The sequence below is a fragment of the Dreissena polymorpha genome, chromosome 5 (assembly GCF_020536995.1).
Source record: "Dreissena polymorpha isolate Duluth1 chromosome 5, UMN_Dpol_1.0, whole genome shotgun sequence".
Classification (NCBI taxonomy): Eukaryota; Metazoa; Mollusca; class Bivalvia; order Myida; family Dreissenidae; genus Dreissena; species Dreissena polymorpha.
In genome coordinates this window covers 80,299,515-80,327,124 of record NC_068359.1, presented here as the reverse complement: position 1 = coordinate 80,327,124, position 27,610 = coordinate 80,299,515, and the positions used below count along the sequence as shown (strand labels likewise).

The window sequence follows — 27,610 nt, the reverse complement described above, 5'->3', positions numbered from 1 at the left end:
TGGATTACAAAATTTGTATTCTCATTTGGGAATTCAACAAAACATTTATATTATATTTATATTCCAGGAGGATTACACCCGGTTAGTGATAACATTGGAAATATAACATATTCCATATAATTGAATACTCCGGATAATTCAATATTCGGATGTGACAAATGGGCTATTCAATTAAGCGAAATCTACTGTATATGGTTACATTCCACTTCATGTGGTTACATTCCACTTCATGTGATTACAAGCTGATGATTCTGATGCATCTCTTGCCATAGCTACAGTTACTTGGTGTGAGAGCGTCACTTTGGTTTGTTTTTGGGCTGCACATATGAATTCAACAATAATACATGATAAAAATGAAGAACACATGAATATCTAAAAGTATGCGGACTTATTATCCTTTTTGGGATCTCAAGACATATTGCCATTATGAGCTTTCAGGTCTCACTAGCCCCTGTTGCTGATGTGACAGCCCAATTGTGTAGGAGCATCCCTTGGGGGTTCTGCATGGGCTGCACATATACATTCAACAAAAATAAATGAAAAAAAAAGAAGAATGTTTTATTTTTAAAAATGAATGTCAACAGTTCAGATCCGGTTAAAGCCCTATGGTGTAGGAGCGTCCCTTGGGGTGTCTGTATGGGCTGCAAATATAAATTCAACACAAACAAATGAAAACAAAAGGTTTTTTTTTCTTCTTCAATGAATGTCAACAGTTAACATCTGGTTAGAGCCCAATGGTGTAGGAGCGTCCCTTGGGGTTCTGTATGGGTTGCACATAGGGCTCCCGTACACACCACTCGTACCAGACATTCTTGGCGCTGACCTGTCGCCAGAAATCCACCACCACACGATCCCCTCCTCTCAGGTACACAGGGGACTGAAAAAGATGAGAGAAGGAGTATACTAGCCTGGTATCACTTGAAGCTGCACTCTGGGAAAACTGAGCTTAATGCATAAGCCTCATGTGTATTACCAGATTTGCTGGTGCAGAATGCTACTGCACAGTCTCGTCAGTGACTACCTTTTTCCCCATTACAAGATTTTCATTTCATAGATAATAATAAAGATAAACAGGCGAGTGATTTTTCCGCGGATATCTGCGGATTGGGTTGTCCGGGGGTCATTTCCACAATTCGCGTAAATTCGTAAAAATAATGGTTCGACTGATTCCACAGGCGTATTTCATTAGCGGCCCGAAAATCTGCATATTACACTGATAGATTCTGTCTAAGCATTTTTTTAAACGAGCGATGTCATTGGCTTTTGTTTCCCAATCTTCCTATTAAAGTTGGTCTTTTAAAATGTGATTCATATTTCTCTGCTGATTCAATTGCAAATGGCGCCTTTGTGAAGCGAAAATGAAAATTATTGAACAAACAAACTAATCTCACAAAATCTTGGAGATCGAAAAATTATTGAAAAACAAATTTAAATGGGAAAGGGAAGAGCCAACAGTGGATATAATTCAGAAAGCAATAACACTTCTGAATGGATACGGAAGATCAACTTAGTCTTAGTAAGTCTTTTTCATATTCGAAAAAATCTAGAAATACTGATCACGTGGTAAAATGTTGTGAGTTGAACACTGTAACATTGTTGACTTTATTTTTAATTTAAAGACATTGAGCTCAAACAAAAGATTGCTGTCATCATTCACAGGGTTTGGAATACACATTGATTTTGATCACAATTAATGCTGGTGACTTTGAATAATACGTTAAATGTGAATTTAAAAAGGTTTTCATATAGAAATCTTGTTTGTAAGTTTAAGATGGTTTCATTTAAATGTCTGTTTTAAGATTTGTCATTGCGTTTTGTACGCGATTCTGATAGTCATAATAAGTCTACTGAATATTCCTCCCCTCAGACTTAACCTCAATCACACCCCTGATAAAATATGTACAATCAATGTGCTCTTACTTTCACTGGGAAGAGTATAGGGAACCAGCTGAACATGCCTGGTGAGTGGGTCTCTGGGAGGATACCTGAAATATCAGATGTGCACGTAAACATAGGCTCAATATCAGTTGTAACCATAAACATAGGCCTGAAATATTATTTATAATACATGTTAACAAACGTTTGAAATATCGAATGTACCTTAAACATAGACCTGATATATATGAAATGCCCGTAAACATAGACCTGAAATATATGATGTACTTGTAATTTAAACATAGACACGAAATATCAGATATCACCCTAGACATGGGTCTAAAATATAAAGTATACCAGTAAACAGAGACCTTAGATGTCCACTTAAAAAATATGCCTGAAATATCAGATGTAAACGTAATCGTGGGCCTGAAAGATCAGGTATAGCGGTAAACATAGTCCTGAAATATCAGATATACCTGCAAACATAGGCCTAAAATATCAGTTATACCTCTTAAACATAGACTTGAAATATCAGCTATACCAGTAAACATGGGCCTGAAATATTAGATATACCAGTAAACATGGGCCTGAAATATCAGATATACCAGTAAACATGGGCCTGAAATATCAGATATACCCTTAAACATAGACTTGAAATATCAGATATACCTGTAAACATGGGCCTGAAATATCAGATATACACATAAACATGGGCCTGAAATATCAGATATACCAGTAAACAAGGGCCTGAAATATCAGATATACCCATAAACATGGGCCTGAAATATCAGATATACCAGTAAACATAGACTTATAGATAGATTAATTTATTTAGGCTTTAGCCTACATACACACAATGCATTGAAACAACATGTACGTAACATAAAACAATATGAAGTAAAAACATCATAATTGAAAAGTACATGCATAGAATGCACTATGGCATGCACACTAACGCCAAGGATTACACAAAAAAGAGCAATATCCCTTATGTCCATTGTGGTCCTTGAATGTTGGTGGCACGACATAGAGAGGCACTTGTAATAAATTAATACTAAATACTATGTTAATCACAATAAATACATGAAATATAATACATAGATTCAGATCAATGGACACATATGTATCAATTATGATCGTCATATCACAGATAAATTTGGATGGATTAAAAAATTAAAGGTTACTACAACAAACAAAAATTAAAAAGTCACATTAAGTATGAATGTTTTATTAATCCAAAATGATAAGACATTGGGAAAGGAAAATGTAAACATTTAAAAGCATAGCATAGCAACTTAAAATAGATTAAAAGACTTGAAATATCAGATATCACCGTAAACATAGAACTGAAGTTTTTGATGTACACATAAACATAGGCCTAAAATATTGGATGTACACGTTATAATGGGCCTGAAATATTAGATATTCCTGCAAACAAAGGCCTAATACTGACTAGTACTAGCATATGTACCCATACACATAGGCTTGAAAATTGAATGTACACATAAACTTGGGCCTGAAAATATCAGATGTGCCTGTAAACATGGGCCTGAAATATCAGATGTGCCCGTAAACATGGGCCTGAAATATCAGATGTGCCTGTAAGCATGGGCCTGAAATATCAGATGTGCCTGTAAACATAGGCCTGAAATATCAGATGTGCCTGTAAACATAGGCCTGAAATATCAGATGTGCCTGTAAACATAGGCCTGAAATATCAGATGTGCCTGTAAACATAGGCCTGAAATATCAGATGCGCCTGTAAACATGGGCCTGAAATATCAGATGTGCCTGTAAACATAGGCTTAATATCAGATGTAGCTAAAAACAGTTCCCTGATCTTGAAACTCTGAAGAATACATAAGTTACTCATAGTTTGTGATACTTTTTAATCTGTATACCAAGTGAGATGAACACATTGTATTTGGTATTCAAGATAATTCATTTTGTAAAATAGTTTTAGAGAGAGGCAGAAGAACAGAGGGAAGAATGGACAGAGAGACATAGGACAATGTTTGGTATGTACATACTGAGGTAGACATCCTTGTAAAGCATGGTATCAAAGTAGCCTGCAAAGCCATGCAGCACCGCTGTGTTCTCCACATGGTACTCCAGACTCTTGAACCTGCTGTTGTCTATCACCTCCGCTGGGAACATTCACAATACAAAGCACAGGATACTTTTTCAAACACAAAACTTAATGACATGCACAAAGATTAAGATTTTGAAACATGCAAAATAGATAGTACATTGTCTTTCTCTACTTTTTCTAATAAACAACATAACTGACAGACACCAAAATGGAAATTAAACAAGAGCACCGCATAACGGGTGCCACGCTCGGCTGCCGGTGCAGTTTTGAATAAATGAAAGCCTGTCAGAATTTTTTTTTAAGAGGTCACAGTGACCTTGACCTTTGACCTAGTGACCCAAAAATGGGTGTGGCGTGTAGAACTCATCAACGTGCAGCTACATATGAAGTTTCTATGTTGTAGGTGGAAACACTTTCATTTTAGAACCAATGTTCAAAAGGTTAACAAAATGTGAAGGTTTTAGCAAGACGTGGACGACATGACACGACACAACACGACGAGCTGGCTATGACAATACCTCGGGTTTTCTCCGAAAACAGCCGAGCTAAAATTAGCTAAAAATCTCTCTTCACCTTTGAAATGTTTTTGATTTGAAGATGATGTCAAAATCGCTGAAATCAGTTTAAAATATTCTGATACCTGCAAAAGAATTCTGTTTAAAAACTTCAAACTTTACTCAAAATGGATAATAGCCTTAGATTTAAACTTAGAGAGCGGCAACAGCTTGCGTTTAAGACTTCATGAGTTTTGTTTACTTACCTTTGTTAGGGTGGTGGAACTTAAATACAGGTTGAGGTGGAGCCAGTATCTGACAGTTGTGGAGACGAACCACATATGGCATCTCAAAGTTGGACTAAAATATTCAACAACTCTTGTTTAGCCTCGCACTGGGAAAACCGAGAAAAACAGGATAATTGGGGACAAATATTTACCCAAAAACAGGATAATTGGGGACAAATATTTACCCCAAAACAGGATAATTGGGGACAAATATTTACCCAAAAACAGGATAATTGGGGACAAATATTTACCCTTATAAAATAAGCCCTGTTTTCTTATAGCGAGGCTCGTATAGATTTTAACACTCAAAGTTTGCTTTAAAAGCATTATTAGCAAGCTTATCTGGACAATGTTTTAACAGCCTAACAAAATGTTCACAGTAAATATAGTCTAATCAGGTTCCACACTTTTATGTTTTAATGGTATTTTTTGTTTAAAGAAGGTGTTTTCATACCAAAAATCCAGTTTAGCCGAAAAGTGCAGAATTCAAAGACTAAACTGAGACGAATTTTTATGCACATGCATTAAGCCCTGTATTCCCAGAACATGACTCAGGAAATAAATGTCCCAATCCAGCCCTGTTTGACCTATTGACCTACCTCTGCAGGCTTGTCCCTGTCCTTGGAGGCCCTCACTTCATTGTAGAGCTTGGAGGACTGAAGGGGGGCCAGATAGGAGGTGTACTCACACGGGATACTGATACCGTCATCTACAAGGTGGAAAAACACACTGTGTTGTCAAACATTACAATGTACTCACTCAATTCACTGATCAAAAAGGTAGCAAACAAGCATCATGTTATCTAAAGACTTCTGGAGAAAATCTTTAAAAATCCATGTTTCTTTGATTCTAAAGGCAGCATTGATTGCATGTTGGGGTTCACAGTTTCACAATTATTTGGTTGTATTCTGCACAATAAAGTAAAATGATTTTTTTCAAAATAAACTTTTTTAATCACCAAACTCAAAATTAAACATAAATTAATATCATTTTTCCCCCCAAAACACTTCATATTTTTAACCAATCATTCAATTTCAGTTAAAACCAACAAAAACCGTCCTGAACTGTTAAAACTAACAAGAATTGTTGAGTTTGGACAATTTTCAAAGCACCTAAAAGCTGCTGACACATTCACTCATGATACCACTTGTACACATGAGTGACAATCTAATATTAGCCCATAAGTCTGTCCCCTACCTTTTGTCTCTGTCCCTAACCCAATTTTGTACTTATCAGGGGACAGTCCCTACTAGCCCAACACTCTGACCCTACCTTTCAGAAACCTCTGGGCCCCGTCAAGGCACTCGGGCGAGAGCTCGTTGTCCCCAAACGACCCCAGCAGTTCACTGACCAGGATGTCAGCTCTGATCGGCGCCTCCCAGTGCCTCATGTCACATGACACTACGTCCACCTTGTCCCCCCATAGCTCCTCCTTTAGGTTCTCTAACCTGAACATACACACAGGTCAGTTACTAAACACTGAAAAACTGAACACTGAACATCTTAATTCACCAAAACCTGCAAATCCATTAAAACAAGAGCTGTATTTGAGCAAATACAAGAAACCGTTGGAGACGGGTGATGCTCCCCAAAGGTTTTTTTGTCACAAAATTGCACTATATATTCAGATAAAAGGAAACGTCTTGAGGGCACAGAAGTTGGGGGGACAAGAATTTTTTATATAAAATTTCAAAGGGCCATAACTCTGTGAAAAATCATCCAACCAGAATCCGATGATAATATGCACATCTCCTCTTAGTAGTGAAGCTTCCCATAAAGTTTCATTGAATTCCGGTCATTAGTTGCTGAGAAATAGCCCGGACAAGAATTGCACTATATGTACAGTTAATGGAAAATTTCAAAGGGCCATAACTCTGTGAAAAATCATCGGACCAAAACCCGCTGATAATGTGCACATCTCCTTTTGGTTGTGAAGCTTCCCATAAAGTTTCATTGAATTCCGGTCATTAGTTGCTGAGAAATAGCCCGGACAAGAAGTGCACTATATGTACAGTTAATGGAAAATTTCAAAGGGCCATAACTCTGAGAAAAATCATCCGACCAGAACCCACTGATAATATGCACATCTCCTCTTGCTAGTGAAGCTTCCCATAAAGTTTCATTGAACTCCAGTCATTAGTTGCTGAGAAATAACCCGGACAAAAATTGTGCACGGACGGACACACAGACGGACAGACGAAGCGGCGACTATATGCTCCCCCCAATTTTTTTTGGGTGAGCATAATAAATGGACCAGAAGCAAACAATATTTATGATAACTCCCAGGGCCTTATCCGACACAAGCAATACTATGGTCTGCATTCTGGGAAAACTGGGCTTAATGCATTTGTGTCTTCAGAGATTAGCAATGCACACAAGCTAATTAGGGATGACACTGTCCACTTTAAATCGTTTAAAGGATGTCTCTTCTAAACATATTCTGGTGTAGGCGGAAAGTATTGTCTTTGATAAGCCTGTGCGAACTACAAAGACTAATCTGGGACAACACTCTACACAGATGAATTAAGCCAAATTATCCCAGAGCAAAGCTCAAATGTACACCAAGTCAGAACCCATTCAGATTAATATCAAGTCCCAGGGCCTTATCTGACACTAGCAATAATACAAACACCCAACAGAGAAGGCAAAGTATTACGTGACGACTGCGTTGGGGTTCTTCTCCACTGCATACACCTTGCTGATGATTCGGTCTGCCTGCTTGGCTGCAGCCAGGGAGGCTCTAACCAGTGGACCACGCCCTGCACCCACAACCATCAGCACCCTGGATAGACAGAGGGCAGTGGTATTGAAAGCATTATAAGTGAAATAAAGATATGAGCCTTGTTCTGCATATGTGTAAAGAATTGTTCAAGATGAGCCTGTGCAGTCTGCACAGGCTTATGTGGAACAATACTTCATGGAATTTTTATTTTGAAGGAAGTCTCTTCTTACTGAACAAATCACTTTCGGCGGCAGGTGTCCTCCCTGATTAGCCTCTGTGGACTGCAACAGGGAAATCTGGTACAACACTGCACACACATACTCAGAACCAGGTTCATATATTTGTGATTAATACTCACCTTACTCAAGGTGCTGGAATACAAACAAGAGGGCCATGATGGCCCTGAATCGCTCACCTGACTAACCTTGCTACATCAACTTAAATTCTATCAGACCCATATAAATCCCAAGCAAGATTTCATCAATTAATACATTCTGACAAAATTTCATTAAGACGTGATGAAAACTGTGACCTCTTTCATCTACACAAGGTTTTACTAGCATTGGCCCAGTGACCTAATTTTTTACCCCAGATGATCCATATACGATCAAAAATCAGATATTATCAAGATAAATTATAGCAACCCCAGTTAAATTTTAAAATTTGCCATACATCAGTTTTATTAATATAGCTAGATAGAAATTTACACAAGAGATGTGTTCGTCAGAAACACAATGCCCCCTATTGCGCCGCTTTGAAATAAAAAAAAATTGTTTGACCTTTGACCTTGAAGGATGACCTTGACCTTAAACTTCCACCACTCAAAATGTGCAGCTTCATGAGATACACATGCATGCCAAATATCAAGTTGCTATCTTCAATATTGCAAAAGTTATGGCCAACGTTAAAGATTTTTTTACGGACAGACGGACAGACTGACATACTGACTGACGGACAGTTCAACTGCTATATGCAACCCCACCGGGGGCATAAAAAGCTTTCCAAAACCAGGTTTTTAATGTTTAATGTCATATAAATATAAAATAGAACGATTTGTTAAAAATAAAATCCTTCAATGTTAACCATAATTTGTCTCAATCCTAAACCACAAATTATCAGTTACAAAAACCTTGAACATAAAAAACACTGTAATCATTACCGATTCTAAATGTATTTAAAACAAGAGATGTGTTCGTCAGAAACACAATGCCCCCTATTGCACCGCTTTGATTTTTTTATATTTGTTTGACCTTTGACCTTGAAGGATGACCTTGACCTAAACTTCCACCACTCAAAATGTGCAGCTTCATGAGATACACATGCATGCCAAATATCAAGTTGCTATCTTCAATATTGAAAAAGTTATGGCCAATGTTATAGTTTTCGGACAGACAGATGCCATATATTTGACATTTGACCTTGAAGGATGACCTTGACCTTCACCTGTCACCACTAAAAATGTTCAGCTCCATGAGATACACATGCATGCCAAATATCAAGTTGCTATCTTCAATAGTGAAAAAGTTATGGCCAATGTTAAAGTTTTTTTCGGACGGACGGAAAGACTGACATACACACATACTAACATACTGACTGACGGACAGTTCAACTGTTCTACAACTAATTTAACTAAAAAAGAAATAAATGAGATCAAAAACACAATGCCAGTCAATGGTATGAACGTACTGAGTTCGATATGAACAAAATAAATGAAGTATTTAATATGCATTAAACATTACAATAATTGGTCATTTGACATTTAATATATTCTTAGAAACACATTAAAATACTTCGGTTGTGTTTATTTGCACCTGGTTTTACGTATATTTCAACGTAAATGCAATTAATAGGCATTTTGACAGCAGACTGTTGAAACTCGGTACGAATTTCCACACGACCAATCTGAATGAAATTTGATCGTCTGTTTTTCATTGGTGAACATAAATATATCAACATCATTAATATCCAAATGACCTTGTCAGGTCGCAAATGTGTTGTAAACAACCGGGTGTCAGCCCAGGTACTCGAAAGTGCAGTAAACAAAGGAAATGGGACACAGACGTTGTACTTGAATCCAATGTAGATTGTTAAGCCGCGAATATAAACTAAATATTATTAAAATATTGAAGAGAATTTATTTTTCTTTCAATCTGCATTTATATTATTTTGATTTCATTTAAGATATTTTATAAAAATAACTTGTAAGGAAACCACTATGCAAATAAGCTGATTTTCTTAGATCTTCCACTGATAAGATAAGTTCTGCTGGGGTTGCTAAAACATTCTGACCATATTTCATTAAGATCAGATAAAACTATGACCTCTATTGTCTGTACAAGGGTTTTCTATGATTTGACCTAGTGACCTAGTTTTTGACCCCAGATGACCCAAATACAATCCCAACCCAGATTTCATCAAGATAAACATTCTGACCAAATTTCATACGGTTTGGATGAAAACTGTGACCTCTATTGTCTACACAAGGTTTTTCTATTATTTGACCTTGTGACCTAGTTTTTGACCCCAGATGACACAAATACAATCCCAACCCAGTTTCATCAAGATAAACATTCTGACCAAATTTTATAAAGATGGGATGAAAACTGTGACCTCTACTGTCTACACAAACAAATTGTTGACGCACGCACACACACACGCACAACGGACATCACACTGTCACATAAGCTCACCATGTCACTTCGTGACAGGTGAGCTAAAAATAACTTTTAAAACCTTATAAATAAAATAGCTAGACAAGATGGCAGATCCATTTTTTTCACAGAGACTACTCGATACAGAGCATTAAGCAGGATTTAAAAAAAGGGCCATCACTGCCCTTAAATGATCAGTAGCATGAAATTTCAAAACAATTTAAACAAGAGCTGTCTCCATCGGAAGACATATGCCCCCAAAAAACTTTTTTTCGAAACCTAAACGCAGATTTTGAAACCTAAACCCAGACCCTAAGTTCAAGTTCAAGGTCAAAGGGGTAAAAATTTGTGTGCGTATCATGGAAAGGCCTTGTCCATATACACATGCATACCCGTTACCAAATATGTAGGTTACATCTGAAGCGACAAGTGACATAGAAGTTATGAGCATTTTTTGAAACCTAAACGCATAAGTGAGACGGGCAGACAGATGGACAGACAGACGGACGGACAGTGCGACTGCTATATGCCACCCTCCCATGGGCATAAAAAAGTTATGTTTTGATATATGACAATAACAATCCAACATGCACAACTTCGTAACATAAGGACATTTTTTCAATGATTCAAGGGCCGTTACTCAGGAGTGTCTTAGTCAATTCGGCTGATTATCAAACATGACTTAGATCTTATGACCTTTCACATTTTCATGAAGTGTGGCGGTAATCCTATGACATTTGCTCGAGTTATTGAGCGGAAACAAGAAAAAAAAGCAAATTTTCAATGATTCAAGGGCCGTAACTCAGGAGTGCCTGGGTCTGATTTGGCCGATTATCAAATATGACCTAGATGTTATTGCCTTACACATTTTCATGAAGTTTGGTGAATATCTGATGACAATTGCTCTAGTTATTGAGCGGAAACAAGAAAAAAAAAATTCACGATGATTCAAGGGCCGTAACTTAAAAGAGTGTCTGGGTCAATTTGGCCATTTATCAACCTTGACCTACATGTTATTGCCTTACACATTTTCATGAAGTTTGGTGAAGATCTGATGACAATTGCTTGACTTATTGAGCGGAAACTAATCCGGACTGACACACTAACTAACTGACTGACAAACTGACAGTGCGATTTTAATATGCCCCCAGAACCTATGTTCTGGGGATATAAAAATCATTTTTAAAATGAACTTGTATGCCTTATTTTAATAAATATGAGCCTTGCTCTGGAAAAATGGGGCTTAATGAATGTGCGATAAGTGTCATCCCAGAATACCCTGTGGGGCTTAATGCATGTGCGATAAGTGTCATCCCAGAATACCCTGTGGGGCTTGATGCATGTGCGATAAGTGTCATCCCAGAATACCCTGTGGGGCTTGATGCATGTGCGATAAGTGTCATCCCAGATTACCCTGTGCATTCAACTTAGAGTAATCACTTAAAGCCTTGAATTGATTTTCGTTTAGAAGAGACCTCCTTGAAACAAATTCCATAAAAAAGCGAAAAATGTCGCCCATGATAAACATGTGTGAACCGCACAGGCTAATCTGGGACAACACTTTCAGCACATGCATTAAGCCCCATTTTAAAAGATTTAGGCTCTTATATAATTCAATAAAATATTAATCAAGTCAAATTTACATGACTTCACAAAAATACAACCATAAATTGCCAGTTGCACTGGTTGACATTATAACAGTGCAAAGAGCTTTAAATTTAACTTGTCATCTGATTTAAAACTTCCCACATGAAATCACACAAAATGTTAGGTTTTCAGTTACCTGTCACTTCAAAAGAGAAATGATTACTAACAAACTTTAATAATACAAATTGCACTAGACTGACATTTAAATATAGTTTATGGTGTTTAACAAGCTGCTAAACCACATCATTACTTTAGTTTGTTTGATTAATTATGATTTAAACATCTCTTTGAAGTTTTGTTTGCCAATCAAGAGGTTAATTATAGCTTCCAAGAAAAACCTAAACCATGCATTGGTGGTAATGAGGTAATCATGTAACTGTTAGTCATCCAACCACTGCAAAAAGTGATAAAAATTGCAAAAGGAATTTCAATTTCAAAGTATTTTTCATTTCTATGGGGAACAAATTTATCTTCACAGAACAGACATGATTCATCAAATACAAAGAGGGACATTCTGAAAGAACCTTGTTATAAAAAAATGAGGCAATGGGTGTGCTTTAAGTGTTGACCATGATAAGCCTGTGTAGTGGACAGAAGAAGTCTATACTAAATGAAATCAATTCTATACCGAAAGTGTAATCCCTGATAAGCCTGTGAGACAACACTTTACCCACATGCATTATGCCCCGTTTTCATCCAGCAAGCTCAATATTTTGTATTGTATTGTATTTTGTATTGTATTGTATTTTGTATTGTATTGTATTTTGTATTGTATTGTATTTTGTATTGTATTTTGTATTGTACTTACACAGATTTAGTCTCTTTTTCTTCTGGTTTGATTTTATCCAACAATGCATAGTAAATAGCCTAAAATAAAAGAAGTGTACACCATTAAAATACAAAACAGGCATAATAAGCAGTTAAATAATAAGCGTTTAAATTAACAACATTTTAATTTAATTATTTCATGACAAACTAAACCTGAAGAACAGATCAGTACTTTGACGGTACATTTATGAAATTGCTTGCCCACCTTACTCCCACTTTCTAATACTGTCAGTATTGGAAACAGATGCAACATTGTTTGAGCCATGTTCTCGGAAAACAGGGTTTAATGCATTTGTGTAAAAAGTCGTCCCAGATAAGCCTGTGCAATTTTTTTTCAGGATTTTGACTTAAGAGACTCCCTTTAAAAATAAAATACAATACAAGCTTAAAGGGTTGTCCTTGACAGGCAGTCTGCAGGCTAATCTAGGACACCTTACCCACATGCATTAAGCCCAATTTTCACAGATCAAGGCTAAAATTATTTCACTACAAACTTAGAGGATATATCTGCCAACACCGACTGCTGCCCACCTTTGGTAGTGGGAGTACTTGGTAGGGTCCTTCTCAATGAAAGTCTCTTCTAAACATAAAACCAGTGTAAGCAAAAGTGTTGTCCCTGATTTGCCAATGGGGACTCCACAGGTTAATCTGGCAAAACAATTTATGCACATGCATTAAGCTCCCTTTTCCCAGATAGAGTCTCTAATCTTGACAATCTTGGGTGACCTGTCTAATAGCGAATTAAGCCTGGTTTTCTCAGAAAAGGGTCATTTCTTGACAAAATTGGATGACATATATAGCCCAGGTTTCCAAGATCAAGGCTCAATACTGGACAAACATATCTCATAACACCAACTGTCACCCACCTTTTGGTACTGCGAGTACTTGATGGGGTCCTTCTCAAATATCTCGTACGTCTGTGACTCAAGGTTGTCCATCAGGGGCTGAAGGGGACACTGTAGGTAGTCCTCGTAGCCCTTCGCAAACTGGGTCACGGTGTCAGGCGTAGGCTGCGTCTGTGGACGGAAAATGTATGCTCAGCTTCAGTACTCACAAACCTAGGCTTGTATTCACCAACCGATGTTTAGACTTAAGTCTGAGAATAAAGAATATTCTTTAAACTGTAATGTTTTAAATCTTCTTTATGGTTCTGCTTAACTTGACATTTGACACCTCAAATTACGTTATCCTTCATATAGAACAGTGTGCTCATGATAAATGCACCATTGCCTGCCTCTCTTTTATTTCTATATTAAGATCTCATGCGTTAAAATTTAAGTCTAAGAATCAATTGGTGAATATGCGCCTGGGCGGAAATGAATAGTAAAGATTTTCCATCTTGAACTTTTCCTTTACTTAACCCTTAACTGCTCAGTTACGCACTTTGACGTATTTGTCATCCATTAGATAATCAAATATAATTTAAGACCTTTCTTGCTAGCAAGTTTTAAAGGTTTCATTTTCAACTCTAAGAAACTGTTGATCAGCAAACACCACAACACCTTAACACACTGCGAGTTACTCACAGGCTGCCCTTGTTTTATGCTGGTTGCATATAGCCCTTTTTACATTGCTTCTGAGCGGGAAAGCGTTCAACATGAATGCCCCAAACAAAACATGCATGACGTTAAAATGAATATACCCCAAGCTGTTATAAAACATAACAAGAAATTAAAATTATATCTTTAATATGATTGTATAAAAAGGCTGGAACATGTTTAGTACGTATGACTATTGTACCTATTTTATTTCACATTAATAGCTCCCTGTGACCTTGACCTGTGACATGTTGCCATCAAATACAATAAGCTTCTTCCTCCACTCTCAAGTTACCAATTTCTTATTTGCATAGTTGTAGGTCAAAGCGTTCTTCAGATATCACAAAGAAACAAATGGTCTACAGAGAGATATCAACTGACCAACAGGTGCAATTCAATATACCCCTGTTTGTTTGAAGGGTGACATACATTTTGAGCAATGAGAATGCTTGTAAGAGTTGAGCTTTAATTTACATGGGTTTAATGTTTTAGATTCAGGCTAATATTAAGCTAACAAATGTTTGTTTGTTAGACCTAAGATTTAACTTAGACTTTAAGTCAAGACAGCTAAATAAAATTGAAAAATCCTTGCAGGTCTCACCCTTGTACAAATAACAAGAACTTGTGTCCATTTATTTGGCAGACAGAAGACCTAACCAATGCTTTCAATGAAATCCTGTATTAATACTTTTTACTGCAATGTAATCCAACAAAACTACAAATGTTAAACTCATATGAAAGCACATGTGAAACAACAATATGGACAAATTAATATTGTGTTAAGTGCACATTCAGTTGCCCGCTTTTATAAAGTGAAATGCGGAGCCAAACTGACCCCAGCAATTTTATTTGCCCAATAAGGAAAAGTACTGGTACCACGCCTAGCGAAAATAATAAGAGCAAAAAGCCCTGAAAATAGGAAAATTGGTGTCTTGAAATCTTCAGATTGGAAATAATGGGTCTTATTAATTGTTTGGTACCCAATTTAAACAAACTCATCTAAATATTTTGCCATGCTTTTTTCTAAAATGTTCAGTTTCAGTGCTCATTTGTTTTGTTCATTTGTACAAAATGCACAATTGGAAGGACCTATACACAACTTTCGTTCCTTTCGGGAATGTTCTGACGGCAATCAGAAATGTTGTAATTTTTTATTGATTGGGAAAAGGCTACTTAATCAAGAAGGAAAACAATTGCTGGACCCACACGTACCGCCCGTGAGGTCCAAAGTGTGTCCATGTACTCTTCATGTGATTCGTGACGAGTCTGGCTGCGAGACTATAAAACACAACATCAAGTGTTTCACCCGACTCTTTTCGTTTATACCACAATGCTATAGCTGGGAAACATTAACCTGAGACATGTGAATGCTTAAGACACACATAAGTTTCCCCCCTTTTTCATACAGTTTGTGCTCATGTTTCATAAGTTGAATGATTCATTTTTCAAATTGTGGGGGGGGGGGGGCTACTTTTTAACGAAGTTGTTATAAGTACTGAAGCTAATGAGTCTCTATCTGGGAAAGTGATGCTTAATGTATGTGTTTCAAGTGTATCTCAGAGAAGCCTGTGCAGTCCACTCATTTCTGCATGTAGATCAGTGTCAGGGTAGCATGTCCGTGTTGTGCTGCAATGAAAGCGTTGCTCTACCTGCCAGAGATGGTCCAGATACTGCTGATAAGAGTGCACTCCCTTCTCTGGGTGTCTGTCAGCCCCAGTCAGGATCAGCTGAACGTCCAACTGTAAGAGACCATAAGCATGTTTATGGAGCATGTCTACATTTAGGGAGCACATGGCCTAGTCAGTATCAGCTGTATGTACAACTGCAAGGGAAGAAAAACAAAATTTCTCCATTTTGGGTTTGTTTGGCTTTTTTGCCTTTTGCAACAGTCTTGAACTTAGCCTTTAATAAACTCTTTACAGCTATGATATGCATTTTTATCTGTTTGTTGTCCCTAAGCAAATCAAATTAAACAAGAGTTCTGCGGTCGGAGACATATGCCCTGCCCCACTACAGGGCTTTGAACTAGTGACCCCCATTTCAATGGGGGTCATCTACTATCCAAGGCCAATGCACATGTGAAGTATGAAGCCAATTAGTCAATTCGTTGATGAGTTATTAATCGGAAACAATTTTCACACTTATTGTGACAGTGACCTTTGACTTTGAGACCCCAATTTCAATAGGGGTCATCTACTTAAAAGGCCAATGCACATGGGAAGTATCAAGTTAATCAGTTGATTCGTTGACAAATTGTTGATCAGAAACGATTTTCCCATATATGGTGACTGTGACCATGACCTTTGACCTAGTGATCCCAATTTAAATAGCGTGGGAAGTATCAAGCCATTCGGTCAATTCATTGATGAGATATTGATTGGAAGCCATTTCACACTTATTGTGACAGTGACCTTGACCTTTGACCTATTGACCCCAATTTCAAAAGAGGTCATCTATCCAAGGCAAATGCACATGTGAATTATCAAGTAATCGGTCTATTCGTTGACAAGTTATTGATCGGAAACTAACTGGTCTACCGACCAACAGACAGACCCACATCCAGCAAAATAATATACCCCTCTTATTCAAAGGGGGGCATCTGCACAGGCTCATCTGGGATGACACTTTACACACATGCATTTAGCCCCAGTTTTCCCACAACAAGCCTTATTATCTCAGCACACTTCCAAACCTTGAAGAGGCTCCTGAGGAATCCCTGGTGTGACCTTGAGAGGACTGGATAGCCCTTCTTGTTGGTAAGGAAGAGTCCAGTGGAGACCACGACTGCCTTGATTGGCTCTGCCAGCCAGCGCTGCAAGACGGGGTAGGGAGGCAGGTCCTCAGACAGCTCCAGGGCAACACTCACACGCTTACTGGAGTCACACATTGTGCGGAAAGTGTTCCACCTGCAATGTAACGCTGCATTGGTACCATGTGACAGTAAAATTAGAAAGCAAATGGTACCTTTTTGAACCAATAGGGCGATAAGTTGTTAAATAAATATGCCTACATTGTCATTCCAGATTAGCATGTGCAGTCCGCATAGCCTTATATGGGACGACAAGTTCCACCTAGACTGGATTGTCATTTTGAAGAGACTTTCTTTAAACAACTATTTCCATAAAAGTGTTGTCCCTGATTAGCCTGTGCAGACTGCACAGGCTTAACTTGGCTGAAACTAAAGCACATGCAATAAGCCCTTCGGACAATGCCTGGGCAATCCTCACAGGCTGGAGTCACACATCGTTAGAAAAGTGTTCCACCTGGATAATAACTTGTGTGCCACATTAGCCTTTTGTGATTGATATTTTACAGCCCGTCTTTAGGAATGGGAAAATATCATGATAAACCATGAAATTGGTGACAATGAAATAATTAATATGATTAAAAGTATCAGTAATAACCTGTAACTGCATGTTTAACTTCATTTTGTAACTTAAATTATAAAGAGCTACGGAAAAATAAATCTCTATAATAAACTCAACAAGAAACCGTCGGAGACAGATGATGCTCCCCAAAGGTTTTTTTTGTCACAATATTGCACTATATATTCAGATAAAAAGAAACGTCGTGAGGGGCAAAATTTTGGACAAAATAATACGATGGATGGTTTAGCAACTTAAAAATTTCAAAGGGCCATAACTCTCTAAATAAATCATCTAACCAGAACCCACAAATAACATGCCCATCTCCTCAAGGTAGTTAAGCTTTCCATAAAGCTTCATTGAATTCCCGTAATAAGTTGCTAAGAAATAGCTCGGACAAGAATTGCACTATATGTACAATGGAAAATTTCAAAGGGCCATAACTCTGTGAAAAATCATCCGACGAGAACCGGCTGATAATATGCATATCTCCTCTTGGTAGTGAAGCTTCCCATAAAGTTTCATTGAATTCCAGTTATTAGTTGCTGAGAAATAGCCTGGAGAAGAATTGCACTATATGTACAGTTAATGGAAAATTTCAAAGGGCCATAACTCTGTGAAAAATCATCCGACCAGAACTGGCTGATTATATGCACATCTCCTTTTGGTAGTGAAGCTTCCCATAAAGTTTAATTGAATTCCGGTCATTAGTTGCTGAGAAATAGCCCGGACAAGAATTGCACTATATGTACAGTTAATGGAAAATTTCAAACGGCCATAACTCTGTGAAAAATTATCCGACCAGAACCGGCTGATAATATGCACATCTCATCTTGGTAGTAAAGCTTCCCATAAAGTTTAATTGAATTCCGGTCATTAATTGCTGAGAAATAGCCCAGACAAAAATTGTGCACGGACGGACGGACACACAGACGGACAGACGAAGCGGCGACTATATGCTCCCCCAAAAAATTGTTGGGGAGCATAATAAACTAATTATTGAGTATATCGGAAAAGTTTTGCTTTTTCAGGGATATTTTAGTCAGAGTTTTGGGAAAAACTATTAATTCACTGATCAAGACTTAGTGATCGCCAAACAAACCTTATGCATCATACGGAACATGTTCCACCTGATTAATGCGAGTGCTTGTGAGAGGAATATCTGGGTAAGTATTGTTGTTTCAGCGATTTGTCTTCCTGCATTGGGAAAAGTACTAGTACCACACCAATCCGGAAAAAATATAGCAAAAAAACAACATGTAATCCTTAATTGAACAAACAAATCGAAATATTCTTTTAAATGAATGTGTCATTTTCTGAAATGTTGAGTTTCAGCGCTAATTTTAATTGTTTAGTTACAGCTAATGTGCTTTTGGAATGAACTTTATCCAACTGGGAATTTTGTAACTTTTCCTCAACTAGGAATTTTGTAAGTTTTCCTCAATGGGAAAGTGACTTTAACAGGACTTAATAGAAGGGAAAAAATTGCTGTAATACAATATAAGAATTAGTGCTCACACGGGTACCCGAAAATACCCGAAACCGCGGGTCAAAAAAATACCCGCAATTCCGGGTCAAAGTTTTCGCAAACGGTACTGGGTCGGGTCAATATTTTTTTCAAAAGAACGGCGTAAAATCAACTCTGCCGTTTTGTTCTGGCCGTTTTGAATGTGCCGTTCTGACTTTCCATCTCACTTCCGGAATAAATAATATAATTTCGTGGTTTCAAATCTCGTGTTTCAAAGCTCATGTTTCTGTGTAATTATAAGTATTTTGTCAATCTTTGTGTACTGATTACCAAGTGAATAAAGAGGAATGAAAACTATTGACGCGGTAAGGGGTTACATTCGCCAGTATGGGCGTGTTTCGGGTTTAAATCCGAAAACGAAAAGGACATTATGATTACCGACAAAGGCATGAACTTGTGTACAAAACTCGTTCTACTGTCAAGGTGGTGAAGCTACCTGTTCAGTCGTTTTTCAAGTTAAGATTCTGATGATAACAACAACACTCCGAAGCTCTCTGGTGTGGTGTAACAACAAACTGCACTTACTGAACTGTTTGGGGATATTTTTTCTGAACGCTGTTTTAGTGTTCCTGATTCTGATGAAGTATCAACTGAACTGAATGGTTACCATGCTGAACCAAGTATCATATTGGACAAAAATCCACTTCAATGGTGGAATTCCAACAAGGAGAAATACACACAATTAGCACACATCGCCAAGAAGTATTTAATTACTCCAGCAACTTCAGTTGCCAGTGAGCGCGTGTTCTCCACAGCTGGTTACATTGTGTCTGCGCAAAGATCCTGCATGAAAAGTGAAAATGTTGATATGTTGCTGTTTTTGAAAAAGAACTTAGTGATTTGACTTGTATAGAATTGTTTACGCTGAAGTTTTGTTATAATTTAAATTAATTAAGACAGTATTTACTTTCCCCAGTTTTCTAGTCATTTTCCATCTTATATACTTCTTATTTAAGTCTTGATATGGTGAGATAAGATCTTGTTTACAGTTTGATACATCAAGTTACATTTGTTCACAATTATTGTAACAAAGTTATGAAGGATTTGTTTTTAAGCAGTCTATATTGCGCATTTTAGCCTTTTGATTTTGTGTGCCTAATTTAAAGAAAATAATACTACATATCGAAATAAAATAGACATCTATTCCCATGATCTCTTAAATTCTTTATTTGCTCTAGTCATTTTGATTCTAATAGATACACCTACATTCTTATAGAGAAAGCACATCATAGCAGTGTTTTTTGCTTAAAAGGGTTATTTCAACTCATTTGCAGTTTATTTTGCTGAACTTTGTCTTTATATATCCCGTAATCGAAGTTTTATCACTCACAGTTTATAATAAATTCATGTATTACTATAAAGAATATGGTAATTCTACATAAAGAATACTTTTTTGTGAAGTAATTTAGTCTTATTTCACAACGGTTATTGTTAAATGTATCTGATATGTTCATCCTTAAAGAAAATAAATGTTTTGTAGTAGTTAACAAAAACAATATTGATTTTTTTTAATACCCGACCCGAAAATACTCGTACTTTGAAATTTTGACCCGCCGACCCGACCCAAAGAAATTTTTTGACCAGTGGGAGCCCTAATAAGAATATTGAAATCTTAAAGATCCTTTAACCAAAATCTTTCTTCACTGATATTAGCATCTCCAATCATGTGTCCAAAGTGTCCACTCCCCATTCCCAAGTGTCCACTCCCCATTCCCAAGTGTCCACTCCCCATTCCCAAGTGTCCACTCCCCATTCCCAAGTGTCCACTCCCCATTCCCAAGTGTCCACTCCCCATTCCCAAGTGTCCACTCCCCATTCCCAAGTGTCCACTCCCCATTCCCAAGTGTCCACTCCCCATTCCCAAGTGTCCACTCCCCGTTCCCAAGTTTCCACTCCCCATTCCCATGTGTCCACTCCCCATTCCCAAGTGTCCACTCCCCGTTCCCAAGTGTCCACTCCCCATTCCCAAGTGTCCACTCCCCATTCCCAGGTGTCCACTCCCCATTCCCAGGTGTCCACTCACCATTCCCAAGTGTCCACTCCCCATTCCCAAGTGTCCACTCCCCATTCCCAAGTGACCACTCACCATTCCCAAGTGTCCACTCCCCATTCCCAAGTGTCCACTCCCCATTCCCAAGTGTCCACTCACCATTCCCAAGTGTCCACTCCCCGTTCCCAAGTGTCCACACCCCGTTCCCAAGTGTCCACTCCCCATTCCCAAGTGTCCACTCACCATTCCTAAGTGTCCACTCCCCATTCCAAAGTGTCCACTCCCCATTCCAAAGTGTCCACTCACCATTCCCAAGTGTCCACTCACCATTCCCAAGTGTCCACTCACCATTCCCAAGTGTCCACTCACCATTCCCAAGTGTCCACTCACCATTCCCAAGTGTCCACTCACCATTCCCAAGTGTTCACTCACCATTCCCAAGTGTCCACTCATCATTCCCAAGTGTTCACTCACCATTCCAAAGTTTCCACTTACCACTCCCAAGTGTCCACTCACCATTCCCAAGTGTCCACTCACCATTCCCAAGTGTCCACTCACCATTCCCAGGTGTCCACTCACCATTTCCAGGTGTCCACTAACCATTCCCAGGTGTCCACTCACCATTCCCAAGAGTCCACTCACCATTCCCAAGTGTCAACTCACCATTCCTAAGTGTCCACTCACCATTCCCAAGTGTCCACTCACCATTCCTAAGTGCCCACTCACCATTCCCAAGTGTCCACTCACCATTCCCAAGTGTCTTCAGTTGGCTGTCTCTCCTCGCAATGTTCCTCTCCCTCTATAATGTCATCCACACTGTCCACAGCAGAAAGTGTCGGCACCTGGATCCAGAATTGCTGAAAACAGAAACACACTGATCCCTTTATCCTTCCTCCAAATGTGTATTGGCATTATCAATCAGACATGATTTGTTAGAGATAAAGGGTTGAGTTTTGGAAAGTTTTTTAATAAGATGCCACCCTTTAAAAAAACTTCTGTAGTATCGTCCAATTATCCCTTAAAATTGACAGCACTCACTGCTTTAGATTTTTTTATTTTTCATACTTAAAGTAATCTTTATTGTTTTTGACTTTTTTTTAAAGGAAAATAATATAAATGAGCCTAGCTCAATGGAAAGGGTGTTTAATGCATGCACGTAAAATGTTGTCCAAGATTAGCCTGTGCAGTCTGCACAGGCTAATCAGGGACATAACTTTCCGCCTATACAAGATTTCGATTAAGAAGAAACTCCTTTAAAACAAGGGCTGTTTGTAAAACATGCATGCCCCCCATATGGGCTCTCAGTTGTAGTGACAGCCATTTTGTAAATATGTTTTTTGTCACTGTGACCTTGACCTTTGACCTAGTGACCTGAAAATCAATCGGGGTCATCTGCGAGTCATGATCAATGTACCTATGAAGTTTCATGATTCTAGCCATAAGCTTTCTTGAGTTATCATCGGGAAACCATTTTACTATTTCGGGTCACTGTGACCTTGACCTTTGACCTAGTGACCTGAAAATCAATAGGGGTCATCTGCCAGTCATGATCAATGTACCTAACAAGTTTCATGATCCTAGGCATAAGCGTTCTTGAGTTATCATCCGGAAACCATTTTACTATTTCGGGTCCACGTGACCTTGACCTTTGACCGAATGACCTCAAAATCAATAGGGGTCATCTGCGAGTCATGGTCAATCTACCTATCAAGTTTCATGATCCTAGGCATAAGCATTCTTGAATTATCATCCGGAAACCATTTTACTATTTCGGATCACCGTGACCTTGACCTTTGACCTAGTGACCTCAAAATTAATAGGGGTCATCTGCGAGTCATGATCAATCTTCCTATCAAGTTTCATGATCCTAGGCATAAGCGTTCTTGAGTTATCATCCGGAAACCATTTTACTATTTCGGGTCACCGTGACCTTGACCTTTGACCTAGTGACCTCAAAATCAATAGGGGTCATCTGCCAGTCATGATCAATGTACCTATCAAGTTTCATGATCCTAGGCATAAGCGTTCTTGAGTTATCATCCGGAAACCATTTTACTATTTCGGGTCACCGTGACCTTGACCTTTGACCTAGTGACCTGAAAATCAATAAGGGTCATCTGCGAGTCATGATCAATCTACCCATCAAGTTTCATGATCCTAGGCATAAGCGTTCTTGACTTATCATCCAGAAACCATTTTACTATTTTGGGTCACAGTGACCTTGACCTTTGACCTAGTGACCTCAAAATCAATAGGGGTCATCTGCGAGTCATGATCAATGTACCTATGAAGTTTCATGATCCTAGGCCTAAGCGTTCTTGAGTTATCATCCGGAAACCACTGGTGGACCGACCGACCGACAGACCGACCGACATGTGCAAAGCAATATACGCCCTCTTCTTCGAAGAGGGGCATAACAAAAAAATGTCCATGTCTGATTAGCTTGTGAAGACTGCACAGGCCAATCTGGGATGCAAATACTTTATCTTGTTTTCTCAGAAACCAGTCTCACAGTCATTGCAATAAGCCAGAGACCTGTTGAAAGAATCCCCCCTGCAGATGTTCATTAATGGTGCGTGCCAGGTTGACAATTTGTCCAGTCTTCAGAGGGATCAGGATGGCTGGCAGGCCCAGATGGGACGCATATGTCAGCTCCTCCTTCAATGCCTGCAAGGAAATGTTTATTGCCTCATCGCATGTGCATTTTTTTGCATTATTGACAATTTATCTCACGCATTTTGAGCGTGAAATAAATCGCCTCTAGAACAGTTTTTTGCGCATTTTTGAAAATTATGTAATTAAAGGTTAAGCTCAAGTTCATGGCCAATGGAGAACACTGTGTACCAATGTATTATTAATTCTTACTGCGTACTTTAGTGACATAGAAGTGGAACATTTTACAAGTTACATTCTACATTGTTTTAGTTTTGAACAATGACTTCCATAATAGCAATGTCATAAAATAGCAAGCAATCAGACAGAAGTGAAACGTTTTGGAGCATACCAATTCTGAGTTCTTGCGTATGTGCTCCACTTTGGAGTCCAGTTCTAACCATGGTGATGTCTTCCCAACAACAAGACTACCCCAATCTGCAAATAGACAAGCACATTATGGACACCACATTTGACTGACTCTCAATCAAAATGAGTTGTTCCACAAACAATCTTGAAATTTATTACTTGAGACAAAGAAAATGTTACACCAAAATAAGCACGAGTTCAATTTTTTTATGTTACTTAAGACAAAGAAAGTGTTATAAGCCAGTCTATAAAAAAACAAAAATTTGACACAGTCTGGTTCAAAATTTAACAGTGCAAGGATTGCAGGCTTTTTTTATTGAGCCTCACTCTGGGAAAATCAGACGTATGCATTGCGTAAAGTGCCATTCACAAAGGCTTGTCAGGAACGAAACTTCACCATAAAACAATGTTTGCTAAGAAGAGACTTACTTGAAACTAAAATACCAAAAAAAGTGGAAAGTGTTGTCCCTGATTAGTCTGTGTGGTTTGCACAGGCTAATATGTGATTAATTGTATGCAAATACATAAAGCCCTTTATTTCCCGAACAGATGATCAATTTTGACCACTGCTCTGGTTGATAACAAATAACCAACAGGTATCGACTTTAAAAACAATATTTTTCTTTTTTTTTATTAAATCATGCTTTATGTCCTGACTGTGTGTAAATACAATCATAACTTCAAACAAACTGGTGCACTCAAAACTGCAGTATACTTTGCTTTATAGGTAAAACTTAATGACATCACATGGAAACATGAAAATGCTCGCACCGCTGCTGGTCATGCACAGATCCGACCTTGTAAGGGCACCTGGTCGTGAACATGCTGGGCCCTGTATCTTCTCACGTCGGAAGCGAGGGTTCACAATGGGCAGGCACACATAGTCAAACCTGATATACATAGAAGTCAATTGCGTTCTTTAGCTAAGTAGAAGTTTAAACTTATGCCCTTTTAGACTTCCTTTAACAAATGTTCACTGATATAGGTTAAGATAAAGTAAGATTATGCAAGGAATCCTATATAAGTTTCCATGTATCTTTTTGATTTGTTATTTCATTATGAAAAACCGAGACGTAATCGATGAGCAGTAAACTTATTTATCCTCTGATTACTGTGCATAAAGCGGTTAAGGAAACAAGTAAAAGAATTTCTGAATTAATGCAAACAATGCAGCAATAAAGGATTTACCTTCAAAGATTGATTTATTTCCCGTTAATGCCAGATATTTTATTTACAATGTCAAAATTAAGGACCATGTAAGTGTGTAAAATGGGAGAGAAATACTACTGACACAACATAAGTCTTACCTCTTTATTAGGTTGACATTCACTTGATAAATCATTATTACAATATAGTCTACTTCGAGTGTCAAATATATCCCTTATTCTCATAGTATCGGCCCTCCTCATCACATCATGCATTTAATAATAAAAACTCAAAAAGTGCTGAGAAGTAAATGTTTTTCCAATTTTAGAAATGTTATTTTATTTGCTGTTCATTAATGACTATTTCAACGAGTATCTTTACCATGATTTCTGGTTTTCATTTAAAAATAGGTCATGTTTATTCTAGACCGATATTATGATTACATATAATTGTGTTACTTTGTTTTTGGTTTATTAAATGTTGTATAAGCCGCTTATTTGTGAACAAAATATATCAATAACTTAGGACAAATATGGAAGAGTTTCGTTTTTTTCATTAAGAAACTATTTAAAGAAAAATAACATGTGCATAGTAACAAAACTTTGCAACCAATCAGAAGGGCCAATACTATGAGAAACAGTGTACATGATACTGATTACTACATGGGGCTTAGTATCGCTAGATCGGTCATTGTCCACTCGGGTACTACTTACATGACCCCAGGTACTCTATAGTATACTTACATGGAATTTTAACGCTAAATTGGTTGCTGTCGGCTATTTTTTTTTAAATTAACTATGTTCACATTTATGTCAATTTTCTGTTAAATGGCCTCGATATTATCCAAACTCATACTCAAAATGCATGCTGATGCAGTTTTTTTTAAAAGAGAAGTTGGTTTAAGATAATATTGTTTTACGGTTATCAGTAGCGCACTTAACCACACCGGATTTTGGGCCGGAATACAACTTGGGTACAGTCTAGTGCTGCAACAATATACTGGTATATCGGTATATTAATAATAACATATCGCAATACAAAATCCGCATATTGTATTGCGATACGATTTTCATCACACCGGTACAAAAATTCTACAAAAAATACATCCATATTTCGCCCAGAAAAGCCATCCGAAATAATGATATCAAGGTAAACAAAACAAATTGGGTGTTAAATTTAAGATGAAGCTTATGGAAATACGAAAAAAACGCACAGCTAATTACATAATAAAAATGTTAATTGATAGTTATATTATAAACATAAGATGTTTATATTATAAACATAAGTAATAATGATAAAAAACAAGAGCACCGCATAACGGGTGCCACGCTCGGCGGACGGCTGACGGCGGACGACGAGCAGTCTATGACAATACCTTGGTTTTTTCTCCGAAAACAGCCTTGCTAAAAATTATGAAACAGCATTCTGATAAGTTACACGACAGGCTTTTAAACATCCACAATCCTCTTTATAGACATTTTGTAAAAAAGGCTATTATTGCCATTAGGATATAACTAGAACTTAAACATTCAATACAAAGGTTATTTTCATGTAATTAAGTTGGTTTTGTAGATTAGCTGGCGAGTTATAATTGTGGTACAGATGGCAATATATTGCAATACGGGTTTTTGAACTAACAATATATTGCAATAAAGTTTTGGGCGTATTGTTGCAGCACTAGTACAGTCTAATATCGACCAGGTATGTTTAAGTATATTTACCATACCCGGGGTACATGTAAGTATACTTAAAGAGTACCAGGGGTACATGTAAGAGTGCCCGAGCAGACAATGACCAATCAAGCCTTGGTATCACCAATATTTTGGCAAAAGTTAAAAACATTACGGATTTTTATGCAGTTTCTGTTGTTATGTCCAAGAATTGGACATTTAACTATAAATTTGCATTAAATATATATGTTTTTCAATCTTTTCACTAAAAATATTTTGATATTTTCATTAAGAGGGCCGATACTACAGATACACGTGCAACTAAATTATAAAAACAGGGTGATAAAAAAGCAATGAATATAGTGCTAACAACTGCAAATGCAGTAAAGAGAATGTAAGTAAAAAATCTCCCATAAAAGGGAAAAATGAGGGATGTGGGTAGTTTCCCATGATGGCCTGAGAGGGCCCTGTACGATAAATAATGTAACTAAATGCGGGTAGGACTTTTTACACGGGGACTATGTGCATGGCTCTATAATGGCCATCGGTTTGTATTACCACTTTAAAACAGTTTAAGTCAACCACTTTACCCAGCTTTGCAAGCTGTATCAAGCGCTCTGCTGCAGTCTGGAACGCAATTAAAATCGCGACCACACGACACTCTTCCAGACATTCTGCCGGGCATCTCGTTTCCCAAATATTTTATGTTCACACCGTGTGTATTTAACCCAAAGAACTAACCCAAATATAATA

The 27,610-nt window shown here is 37.8% G+C and overlaps 1 protein-coding gene across 2 annotated transcripts; it reads right to left on the bottom strand.

Annotated features, from left to right (window-relative positions):
* Positions 1–537: 537 nt before the first annotated feature.
* On the bottom strand, positions 538–27,610 carry LOC127881111 (protein arginine N-methyltransferase 5-like). 2 transcript variants are annotated; one of them, XM_052428800.1, is made up of 17 exons: positions 27,448–27,610; positions 24,813–24,931; positions 24,025–24,110; positions 23,556–23,687; positions 21,768–21,877; positions 16,830–17,043; positions 15,787–15,876; positions 15,350–15,415; positions 13,466–13,615; positions 12,580–12,638; positions 7,408–7,533; positions 6,024–6,199; positions 5,351–5,460; positions 4,731–4,824; positions 3,909–4,025; positions 1,921–1,985; positions 538–877 (listed from the first exon to the last, which is right to left on the bottom strand). In XM_052428800.1, exons 1-17 carry the CDS (start codon positions 27,540–27,542, stop codon positions 725–727), a joined length of 1,962 nt encoding a protein of 653 aa, XP_052284760.1. In that variant the 5' UTR covers positions 27,543–27,610; the 3' UTR covers positions 538–724. The 2 variants fall into 2 exon arrangements, with proteins under 2 accessions (XP_052284760.1, XP_052284761.1); XM_052428801.1 differs by lacking the exon at positions 15,350–15,415.